Source organism: Sus scrofa, chromosome 13 (assembly GCF_054392235.1).
Source record: "Sus scrofa isolate SSC_HxYL_T2T_F1_AM1 chromosome 13, Sscrofa_HxYL_maternal_Yorkshire_Landrace_v2.0, whole genome shotgun sequence".
Lineage (NCBI taxonomy): Eukaryota > Metazoa > Chordata > Mammalia > Artiodactyla > Suidae > Sus > Sus scrofa.
Window position 1 is genome coordinate 110,503,197 of NC_139395.1, and position 12,626 is coordinate 110,515,822.

At 39.5% G+C, this 12,626-nt stretch overlaps 1 protein-coding gene across 6 annotated transcripts in view; it reads left to right on the top strand.

Moving 5' to 3' along the window:
* GMPS (guanine monophosphate synthase) overlaps positions 1-12,626 on the top strand; it is a 68,737-nt gene that overhangs the window by 10,943 nt on the left and 45,168 nt on the right. For all 6 annotated transcript variants that reach the window (XR_014824226.1, XR_014824225.1, XR_014824227.1 and 3 more), the window contains 2 exons: positions 6,317-6,498; positions 11,601-11,715. Coding sequence is in view for 3 of the 6 variants with exons in the window: in XM_013982155.3 (XP_013837609.3) it covers positions 6,317-6,498; positions 11,601-11,715 (297 nt within the window). In the remaining 3 variants the exon portion in view is untranslated. The remainder of the gene's footprint in view (positions 1-6,316; positions 6,499-11,600; positions 11,716-12,626) is intronic.

Genomic DNA, 12,626 nt, shown 5'->3' on the forward strand with positions numbered 1-12,626 from the left:
GTATTTTGGGTTTCTTGAGGGAATAACTTGTCGTTTAGTTCTATGATATATGTCTTGGGTTTTGGTTTTACTGTCTGGTTGGTCAGTGATGTGAGGATTCAGGAAGATCCAAAAATGATGCCATCTCCATCTTTACAGAATCTTTAAGATCCTTTGCCTTATTCTTAAATAGGGTTTTGAGTATAGTTTAGTTTTTCATGAATATTATTTTCTTGCTATCTTAAAAGTTTCTTTATGAACATCACTTTATTTAATGACCTCAAGTCAGTTGAGAGGGGTGTTAACCTTAAACCTTCAGCCTTCGTCTTTAGTTTTTAAGTAGATTTTATAAAAAGATAAAACAAGTTTTACTGTCTTTTGATGTTTAATTTTAATTGTCTCTACTATCTATGGAGTAATGAGCTATTTTTCTCATCAGGGTGCTTTTTCTAATTCGTTGAAGGCTTAGAAGTCTAATGACCAAACTTTACAATTCTATGTAAAGTAGGAGCAAATAGATTCAAGGGAAAGAAACTTTTACTGTTACTGCTGAACTTTTTGCTTTCCTCTGAGTTGTTGAAGCTTTGTGCTAAATAGGCAAGATGATAGCTGAGGTAGAAAAAAGTGAGGTTAAGAATTCAGTGTTTTCCTCAATGATCTAGTTTCATTTGATTGAACATTTTTAAAACATCGTTAAGAAAACTGTAGAATTTTCTTTTAAAATCCATTTACTTGAGGAGTTCCCATCGTGTCGCAGTAGAAACAAATCCGACTAGGAACCATGAGGTTTTGGGTTCGATCCCTGGCCTCACTCAGTGGGTTAAGGATCTGGTGTTGCCATGAGCTGTGGTGTAGGTTGCAGATGTGGCTCGGATCTGGTATTGCTGTGGCTCTGGTATAGGCCGGCCACAACAGCTCTGATTAGATCCCTAGCCTGGGAACCTCCATATGCCATGGGTGTGACCCTAAAAGGACAAAAGATGAAAAACAAAACAAAACAAAAATCCATTTATTTGAAGTTCCCTGGTGACTCAGTACATTAAAGATCTGGCGTTGTTACTGCTGTGGCTTGGGTTACTGCTGTGTTGTGGGTTTAGTCCCTGGGCTGGAAACTTCTGCATGCTGTGGGTGCGGCCAAAAAAAAAAAAAAAAAAAAAACCACCCATTTATTTAAGCAAAAATTCACTGATTTAAAGGAACAGTCCTTTCTGCATGATAAAATGATCATAAAAATGATCTTGGGAGTTCCCGTCGTGGCGCAGTGGTTAACGAATCCGACTAGGAACCATGAGGTTGCGGGTTCGATCCCTGCCCTTGCTCAGTGGGTTACCGATCCGGCGTTGCCGTGAGCTGTGGTGTAGGTCGCAGACGCGGCTCGGATCCCGCGTTGTTGTGGCTCTGGTGTAGGCCGGTGGCTACAGCTCCAATTGGACCCCTAGCCTGGGAACCTCCATATGCCGCGGGAGCGGCCCAAGAAATAGCAAAAAGACAAAAACAAAAAAACAAAAAAACAAAACAAAACAAAAAAATGATCTTGCAAGCAGAAGCCATGCAAAGCAATCTCTCTCTCTCTCTTTTTTTTTTTTTTTTTTGGTTTTAGGGCCGCACCGATGGCATATGGAGGTTCCCAGGCTACGGGTCCAGTTGGAGCCACAGCTGCCAGCCTATATCATAGCCACAGCAATGCCAGATCCAAGCCACGTCTGTGACCCACACTATAGCTCATGGCAACGCCGGATCCTTAACCCACTAAGCGAGGCCAGGGATCGAAGTGCAACCTCCTGTTTCCTGGTCAGATTCATTTCTGCTGCGCCACGACGGGAACTCCCAAAGCAATCTTATAATCAGAAAATTACTATGGTTTCATGATGTTTTAAACATTTTTGTTGAGTTCCCTGGTGGCCTTGTTAAGGATTTGGCTTAGTTAAAGCCATGGCTCAAGTTCAGTCCCTGTTCTGGGAGTTTCCACATGCCATGGGTGTAGCCAAAGAAAACTTTTTTTGGTTTTTTTGGGTTGAAACATTAACTCTTACTGTTTTTTGTCTTTTGTCTTTTTGTCTTTTTTTTTGTTTTTGTTGTTGTTGTTGTTGCTATTTCTTGGGCCGCTCCCGCGGCATGTGGAGGTTCCCAGGCTAGGGGTTGAATCAGAGCTGCAGCCACCGGCCTACACCAGAGGCACAGCAACGCGGGATCCGAGCCGCGTCTGCGACCTACACCACAGCTCATGGCAACGCCGGATCGGTAACCCACTGAGCAAGGGCAGGGACCGAACCCGCAACCTCATGGTTCCTAGTCGGATTCGTTAACCACTGCGCCACGACGGGAACTCCAACTCTTACTGTTAATTATAAAGATGTAAGGAAATAAAGTAGTAAAACTACTATTTAGTGTAATTAAAACATTAGGAACATTGAGAATTGTGTCTTGTTTCTTTTTAAACTACTCTTGAAAAGTTTTTTACACAGTGAGTGCTTCCTTGCACTTCTTTTCTCTGCTTTGATGGCTTCCAGCATTTTATCTTTTGCACTATGAATGTCATGAAACGTCTGCAAGAATTTCTCTCTCTCTCTCTCTCTCTTTTTTTTTTTTTTGGTGTTTTAGGGCTGCACCTGTGGCATATGGAAATTCCCAGGCTAGGGGTCGAATTGGAGCTATAGCTGCCGGCCTGTGCCACAGTCATAGCAACATGGGATCCGAGCTGCATCTGTGACCTACACCACAACTCAAGGCAACACCGGATCCTTAACCCACTGAGTGAAGCCAAGGATCATACCTGCATCCTTATGGATACTAGTTGGGTTCGTTACTGCTGAGCCACCATGGGAACTCCCTTTCAAGAATTTCTTTAATTTCAAGTATTTTCCTGGAGTTACTTCCTCTGGGATGTTGTCATCCTTACCACAACCACTTTCCTCATTGACATTGATAAATTTATCTTCACTAAGTTCCTCTGCCTGCACATCTACAGATACTCACGCTACAGCTGTGTCAACACTGCCAGGACTAGCTGTTTCTTCTATAACTCCATGTAGTATTTGAATTTCACTTCCATCTCACATCATTTTTTATTTCTTTGCTGCATTTTTATCTTTGTTGTCAGATCCCTCTTTGGATTGTCCATATGTGTAAAATGGTACGTGGATTTGTCACTGGGCAACAAGGAGGCAATACAACATCGCTCTTATCTGTTGTGCAGTCACTAATCACCAACAGATTTTGAACGAAGGAATGTGCTTGGTCACTGATCACGATGTTATCTGCTCTTCACATGAGGATTTGTGGACTAAGGGGCAAAGTTTGTACTTTCTCAAATTACAGTTAAGACATGTTAACTGCAGTTTGAGCCATGATGTTGGGGCCTGTTCTTAGTTAACTAAATCTTGGTATTAAACATGGCATGAAATTTGTGCATATCAGAATCATGCAAAGTTAAGAACTCTGAAAAAACAGGTTGTACTTTGGTGAAAATCGTGAAGGTGATAAACAACCTGAGAAATTTACACAATAACATAGTGCTCTTTCAAAAATACTTAATTTTTTACAAAAAACAGATGAAAGGAGTTCCCTGGTGGCTCAGAGAGTTAAAGATCCAGTGTTGTTGCTGCTGTGGCTTGGATCGCTGCTATGACTGTGGTTCTTTCCCTGGCCCGGAAACTTCTGTATGGCTGTGTGTGTGATCAAAAATATAGATTAAAAACTTTTAGAAAAGTTCCTTAATCTTAAAAGGGAGTGTGTGCACTACACACATGTGCATGCTCGTGTACACAGACCATGGGTAAAGGTCTGAAAGGAAAAACTTATAGCATTTCTTGCGTTAATATATTTTATAAACTCTTGTTTTCTGTGATCGATCTGGTCTTTCTACATTGTTTGATACTCCTGACTACAACCTTCATTTTTTGTCATCTGAGTAATTGCTTCTGGCCTATGGTTAGGTCCCTTTCACAAATCCTCTTCTGTGGATAGCTGTGATTATTGCTTTTTTATTACTGCAAAAGTGTTAGTGGGGTTGTGAGGTCTGTGTTTATTTTTTCACATAATGGAGAGGGTAGGGGGTGAAAGAGTTATACAAGTACTTAAAGGGCTGGCTAATTTTTTTTTTTGGTCTTTTTTTGTCTTTTTTTGCCATTTCTTGGGCCGCTCCCGCGGCATATGGAGGTTTCCAGGCTAGGGGTCGAATTGCAGCTATAGCCGCCGGCCTACGCCAGAGCCACAGCAGCGCAGGATCCGAGCCTCGTCTGTGACCTACACCACAGCTCACAGCAACACTGGATCCTTAACCCACTGAGCAAGGGCAGGGATTGAACCCGCAACCTCATGGTTCCTAGTCGGATTCGTTAGCCACTATGCCACCCTGGGAACTCCCTGGCTAATGTTTTTTTAATGTGCAAATTTTATACCTGGAGAAGGAAAAATTTCAAATAAGTCTGTTATAAACATTTAGAACATAATGAAGATTATAAAGAAAAATTTTAAATTACGTGGTATAGTTCCATTACTCAGATACAGCCTATGTTAATATTTTTGTGTATATCTGTCGATACATTTCTTTCTTTCTTTCTTTTCTTTTCTTTTTTTTTTTGGTGTGTGTGATTTTAGGGCTGTACCTGTTGCAAATGGAAGTTCCCAGGCTAGGGGTTGAATCAGAGCTGCAGCTGCCAGCCACAGCCACACTACAGCAATGTGGGATCCTTAACCCACTGAGCAAGGCCAGTGATCAAACCTGCATCCTCATGGATACTAGTTTATAACCTGCTGAGTTCACAACGTGAACGCCTGTCTATACATTTCTTTTTCTTTTTTAAAAATACGTTTCTTTTTATGCATACACACAACTCTTGCACTTCTACACAAAATGTTGTAAAATGGGATCATATTGTATATGCTTCCTTCAAATGGATTTCCAGGGTGCAGACACATTTTAAAGCATTTTCATGTAAAATATATGAAAACAGAATAGAGACTAAAGTGAAAACAATGTATAATATATCACCCAACTTTAATGATTTTGGTACATATAAAATTTTGTTTCATCCATATTTACCTCCTCTTTATTTTGAAGCCAGTTCCAGGTAAATATTTCAGCACACTCCAGATAAATATTTCAGAACATAAAGTTAAAACACTGCGTTTTGCCAAATTGTTCTCCAGAAAAGTGTTCTCAATGTAGACTTGACAAATAAATGATTAAATAACCTTTAAAAAATTTTGTAATGTTGTGGATTAGATGCATGTATATATAGTTTTTCCTCAGATAATACAAAAAATACTAATAAGGTGAATTTGGGTCTGCTTATACTCTGGCAGGAAACTTTTGGTTCCTCATTAGTTTGTCCCTCATAAGAATGCTGTGACTGTTAAATAGGGCGATCATATAATTTATTGTCCAAACTGGGATCCTTTTGAGATTCGAAGGCGGCATTAATAATAATGCCAATATAACAAGAATGGCATAAACAAAAGACTATAATTTGGTACAACTAACTAGGTGGTATGCTTACCCTGGTATTGGATAATGTGCCTAAGATATTTTAAACATAAAGTGACTATATCATATAGTCAATAGATGGTAGCTTTTATTTATGCCTATGGATAAAAATTTTTTCTTCAAAAGAAGTGTTTTTGGGAGTTCCGTCGTGACTCAGCGATTAATAAATCCGACTAGCATCCATGAGGACGCAGGTTTGATCCCTAGCCTCGTTCACTGGGTTAAGGATCTGGCATTGCCGTGAGCTATGGTATAGATTGCAGGCTTGGCTTGGATCCTGTGTTGCTTTGGCTGTGGCGTAGGTTGACAGCCACAGCTCCGATTGGACCCCTAGCCTGGGAACCTCCGTATGCCCTGGGTGCGGCCCTAAAAGACAAAAAGACAAAAAAAAATGTTTTTAAAGTGGCAACTCAAAATCGTAACTTAACAGGTTTTTTTTTTTTTTTTTTGTTTATGTGTGTTTTCGGAGGTGACAGTGACCAGTTTTTTATTTTATTTATTTTTTAACTTTTTTTATTTTTAATTTTTTTTTGTCTTTTTGCCTTTTTCTGGGGCCGCTCCCGCGGCATATGGAGGTTCCCAGGCTAGGGGTCCAATCAGAGCTGTAGCCACTGGCCTACGCCAGAGCCACAGCAATGCGGGATCCGAGCCTCGTCTGCAACCTACACCACAGCTCACGGCAATTCGGAATCCTTAACCTACTAAGCAAGGCCAGGGATCAAACCCGCAACCTTAATGGTTCCTAGTTGGATTCATTAACCACTGTGCCACGACGGACACTCCGACCACAGTTTTTAAAAGTAGCTCTAATTTTCATAATATAAGAGACATTTGTGTTAATATTTGCAGCTGGAGAATGCTGGAGGAGACCTTAAGGATGGCCATCACCACTATGAAGGAGCTGTTGTCATTCTGGATGCGGGTGCTCAGTATGGGAAAGTCATAGACAGAAGAGTGCGGGAACTGTTCGTACAGTCTGAAATCTTCCCCTTGGAAACACCAGCATTTGCCATAAAAGAACAAGGATTCCGGTAGACTTTTCACTTAAAGTTTTTCTGAGAAGACTGAGCTTATATTGTGGGATATTTGATTACTAATTTGCATGGGCACTGAATTTTTTGATGAAAACAAGGTATAGAATGGTTTTACAAGAAGTTTCCCATGACTGATTTGGGGAAAAAAAAAAGAGTATCTTAATATTAATTGCACAGTTTTAAGAATTTATCATTTGAATATCTTAGGTTTTATAGGGTTTCTGGGTCTGACTTAGGTATGGCTATTATGATCATTCATTCATTTACTCATCCTAGAGCATTTGATTAAAATAATATATACAGGCTCTAGAATACCTAAATTAGAGCATTCTGTGTACAGTGAGTTTCTTTTGCTTCCTATCCCAAGAGACTAGTTGGTAAAATATTAAGACTTAATATAAAGGCCAATTCCATAGATGGGGTACTCTTAAAACTAGTCAAAATGACATCCAGCTTATATATATAGCTTCGTTCTTTAGTTCTTTAACAACTGTTTCTCGTTAATGTTACGTCTTTCTTCATGAAATTAGTGTTCATTCTTTATTGAGTGTTATTCTTAATAACAAACTTGCAGAAGCAAGCAACTGCAGTTTATATCCTTAATTGACTCTTAAGCCTTAATGCTGTATTTCTTCCAAAATATGATGTGTTTAATTTTTCTTAAAAACATCTTTTTTTTTCTTTTAGAAAAATGGTTAAAGTTAAATTCATAGATGTGTATATGTTTTCCTTTGATTCTTGTTTCTGAGATAGAGTGAATTGCATATCAGAAAAGGCAGATTTAAATTTAACTGTTTTAGTTTTAGAAAGCAGATAAAAAACAGCTTTCTTTTTTAAACTGTAGAATTTTAAAAAAGGAACCCTTTGAATTTGAATTCGTCTAATTCAGTTTTCTTGATTTGCCAGTGAGAATCATTTTTTTTTTTTTTTTTGGTCTCTTTAGGGCTGTAGCATAGTGTATAGCAGCTTCCAGGCTAGGGGTTGAATCAGAGCTGCAGCTGCAGGCCTAAACCACAACCACAGCCAGTGCAAGAACCGAGCTGAATCTTTGACCTACACCACAGCTCATGGCAACGCCAGATCCTTAACCCACTCAGCAAGTCCAGGGATGGAACCCACATCCTCATGGATATGAGTTGGATTCTCAACCTGCTGAGCCACAACAGGAACTCTGCCAGTTTTTTTGTTGTTGTTGTTTGTTTGTTTGGCTGTTCTTAACAGCCTGTGAAAGTTACCCAGGCCAGGATGAATTCACACCACAGTAGTGTCTTGAGCCACGGCAGTGACAACACCGGATCCTTATCCCATTGGGCTACCAGGGAGCTCAGAACCAGTCCCCACACCTTTGGCATATGGAAATTCTTGGCTAGAGGTCGAATCAGAGCTATAGCTATTGGCATACGCCACAGCCATAGCAACACAGGATCCAATCTGCATCTGCGACCTGTGCCACAGTTTGTAGCAACGTCAGATCCTTAACCCACCGAGCAAGGCCAGGGATTGAACCCACATCCTCATGGTTACTAGCTGGGTTGTAACCCACTGAGCCACAGGGGGAACTCCCTCAACCAATTTTAAGGGGATCAGAAAACTGCAAGAAATCTAAATGGCTTTCTGTCAGATTCAAGCTCCCTCATTCCCCCCACCCAAAACAAAAATCCCCAGGGAACTAATCTAGACCAAATGTTTTGGAGTAGGGTAACCAATACTGGCAATAGAAGTCTGATTGTTTTTCTTGTCACCTGATTACCTGATCATAAGCGGTTCCTAGGTCTTGCTCACACCTAGAACTTCTTTTCTTTGTAGGAGAATAGAAACTATAGCACTGTGGCTTTCATTACTATAATCTTTTCTGCTAAGATAGCTATTGGATCACCCTCTTTTAAGAATAAAATTTAGGTTTTTGGCAAGAGAGACAGTTACCTGTTTTTAGGACCTCGATTTACCTGATACCTAAAATTGATATCTGGAATGCCTTTAGGACTTACTGGGCCTTGTAATTTCAAGTTGTTTCAAAGTAAAAGTAAGATGGAAATAGAAAACTCAGAATGAGTGATTAGCTTTTCTCAAGACTTATTGAGATAAGAATTTTCATAATTGGTTTAAGTGCTGCTGGAGTTTTATCCTTGACTAAGTCCATTGCCTTTCCTTTTTAATAGTATTAAGAATCTTATAGCCTTGAGTTGTTTAGCAGATTAATGAGGGATGCTGGGCAGTCCCATGGTGATGATCCTTTATAAAACTAAATATAACATGCTGAAATTCTAGAGATCTTGATTATTGTACAGAATTTTAGGTTCTGCATTTTTAAGGAACTAGGTTACATATCTACCCTTAGGGCTAATGCCATACGCTTTACAACTGTTATCTTAAAATGTCACATTAGCATCTGAGTAGCTTGTCTTCAGTCTCTTGTAGTAGATAAGCTAACAGACATAGTGTATACCATAATTCATGTTACCAATACAAAGTTCAAGGAGTAGGGCTTTTGCAAAAGCTCACTTAAATTATTTTATATTTTAAAAAATACGTTAGTTGGGTAATTTGGCTTACATTATTTTTCTGGCTGTATTACAAAGTCTAGCATTTTAGTTTACATGTTTTTACATGGCAGGCAGCCACTGATTATAAAGTGAATTGTAATTCAAGTTTGTTTGTAAGTAAATTTTTTTGGTGAGATCTAGGAATGTATTTTCCTTTAGAAATATAGATAAATCAGGATTTTTTTTTTTTTTTTTTTTTTTTTTTTTGTCTTTTTGCCTTTTCTAGGGCCGCTTCCACAGCATATGGAGATTCCCAGGCTAGGGGGTCTAATCAGAGCCGTAGCCACCGGCCTATGCCAGAACCACAGCAACGCGGGATCCGAGCGGTGTCTGCAACCTACACCACAGCTCACGGCAACACTGGATCCTTAACCCACTGAGCAAGGGCAGGGATTGAACCCTCAACCTCCTGGTTCCTAGTCGGATTCGTTAACCACTGCGCCACGATGGGAACTCCAAGGATTCTTAAAATGAGTTTAAAGATACCTTAAATTGAGTAAACGGTCCAAGTATGCCTGTATTTGCGTAAGTGGGCATCTGTGGCAAACTGGAGAGTGTGAGTAGTCTGAAGGTGCAAGTCTCTGTGATTCTAGTTATTTGTAGCCATGTGAGGATGAAGGTCCAGTGTTGGCAGATTTTTTACTCTCTTTTTTCTTAAAGAAAATCTAGAAATCTGGGAGTTCCCATCATGGCTCAGTGGAAACGAATCTGACTAGTATCCATGAGGATGCAGGTTTGGTTCCTGGCCTTGTTCACTGGGTTAAGGATCCAGTATTGCCTTGAGCTGTGGTGTAGGTGGCAGAACCGTCAGGGATCTGATGTTGCTGTAGCTGTGGTGTAGGTTCCAGTTCAGCCCTAGCCTGGGAACATCCATATGCCGCTGGTGTGGCCCTAAAAAACAAACCAACAAACAAAAAAAAAAAGAAAAAAGAAAAAAAAGGAAAAAAAAGATAATCTAGAAATCTGAATTTTTTTTGGTAAAATTCATAGTATTAAAGTGTTGCGAGAGTTGCATTTGTGGCGCAGCAGAAACGAATCTCACTAGGAACTATGAGGTTTCAGGTTTGATCCCTGGCCTCACTCAGTGGGTTGAGGAGCTGGTGTTGCCATGAGCTGTGGTGTAGGTCCCAGATGCGGCTCTGATCTGACATTGCTGTGGCTGTGGTATAGGCTGGCAGCTCAGCTCCAATTAAACCCCTAGCCTGGGAACCTCCATTTGCTGTGGGTGCAGCCTTAAAAAGCAAAATAAATAAATAAATAAAGTGTTCCAAAATTTTTTGATTGAATGAATGCCGAGGACCAAAGTTAGATGTATTAGAAGCCAGGTGAGGAATATAGGCCTCAGTTTTTAGCTTTGTTTATAATAATAGTTCTATTCCCAAGTTAACCCATAGATTGCTCTATAAATAGTAATGTAGGTAATTGATTGTATTGACCTGGGTTCTGAGAGTAGGGCATATGAGGCAAGTTGTGTTGGCTCCCATTCTTGGGTCTCAGGTAAAATTGTTGGGAATGTTAGGTTTTAAACAGGCAAAATAAAATCCTTCATATTTCCCACTGTTATTTTGTTTTGTTTTGTTTTGTTTTGTTAGGGCTGCGCTTGTGGCATTTGGAAGTTCCCAGATAGGGGTTGAATCAGAGCTGCATTTGCCGGCCTGCACCACAGTCACAGCTATGGGGGATCCGAGCCTCGTCTGCCACCAGCAACCACAGCTCATGGCAATAGCGGATCCTTAACGTGCTGAGCAATTCCAGTGATCAAACCTGCATCCTCATGGTTACTAGTTGGGTTCATAACCTGATGAGCTGCATGGGAACTCCATCTACCATTCTTATTGTTGAATATTTTGCTAAGTCATCTAGGACCATCATAGTGTCTTCATTTGTCCTTCTGTGACCTACTTTCCTCTTTACCTCCTAGAAGACCTATACTTTCTCCATCTCTCTTTCAGAATTCTCATTTATGGACCTGTCGTGGCTCAGTAGTAACGAACCTGACCAGTATCCATTAGGACTTGGGTTTGATCCCTGGCCTTGCTCAGTGGGTTAAGGATCTGGTGTCACCATGGGCTGTGGTATAGGTCAGACACTGCTTGGATCCTATGTTGCTGTGGCTGTAGTGTGGACTGTCAGCCACAGTTCTAATTTGACCCCTAGCCTGGGAACTTGCACATGCCATTGTGGCCCTAAAAATAAAAAAAAAAAAAAGAATTCTCATTTACTTCCTCCATTAGTGAGGAAAACAAAATAATCGAGGCTAACCTTAATAGGTAGAAACCTTGGTATTAGAGATTTGAAAGATTGGGCTTATTAACAAGTGATTGTTGAGTTGATAAACTTCCACATACTGCAGTGATGTAGAGTAAAATAGTTAAGTTGTGTTGGAGGCTATTAATTAGTTGTGATAGAATCTGGATCTGGTACAATATACTAAAAACATAAAGTCTCTGAATCTGTATTGAGTCTCCTTCAGTGGTACAAGCAAGAGAGGGCATAGACTTGGTATAAAAATTAGCAGTTAGAAATTCTTTACTACTCTCTTCCTTAAATCCACAGTGCTATTATCATCTCTGGAGGACCTAATTCTGTGTATGCAGAAGATGCTCCCTGGTTTGATCCAGCAATATTCACTATTGGCAAGCCTGTTCTTGGAATTTGCTATGGCATGCAGGTACATACATCTCTGAATTTGCCATAAAAGTTGACAATTTTATTCTGTTTGTGAAGCCTACCGCATTAGTATTTTATGTCTTCAGAATAGTTAGGATATTTAGTTGTATGAGATAATGTGTTCAAATTACATTTTATGAATTGCTGCACTAATATAGAACTGACCCAAGTGGGGATTTTTAGAAAAGTAACTATATTTACTACATACAACAAAAACAGACTGACAGGGAAGGCAGATAGTGTATGATTTCACTTTTATGTGGAATCTAAAAAACAAAACAAGTGAACAAACATAACGAGAGAAAGAGACAAAGATATAGAGAACAAACAGATATTTGCCAGAGGGAGGGAGTGGGAAGAGGAGAAAAATAGGTGAGGTAGATTAAGAGGTACAAACTTTCAGTTGCAAAATAAGTCATAGGTATGAAATGTAAATGTACAGTGAGAAAAATTTGGTCAGTAATTATGTATCTTTGGTGACATGGTAAGGAGACTTAGACTTACATGATTATTTTGAAATGTATGGAAATATTGAATCACTATTTGCATAATAGGAATTGAATACTATAGTATTGTAGGTCAATTATACTTTAAAAACAAACTCAGATCATTGTGGTTACCCAGGGGCAGGGTATACAGGGAGGGAGAATTGGACCAAGGCAATCGAAAGGTCCAGACTTCTGGTGTGAGATCAATAAGTACTAGGGATGTAATATAAAGCATTATAAATGTAATTAACATCGCTGTATTTATATATATATATAAGTTAAGAGAATAGATCCTAAGAATTCTCATTATAAGGATGAGTTTTTTTTTCTATTTCTTGAATTTTGTAACTGAGATGATGAATATTAGCTAAACTTATGATGATAGTTGCTTCATGATTATGTAGGTCAGATTATGCTGTACACT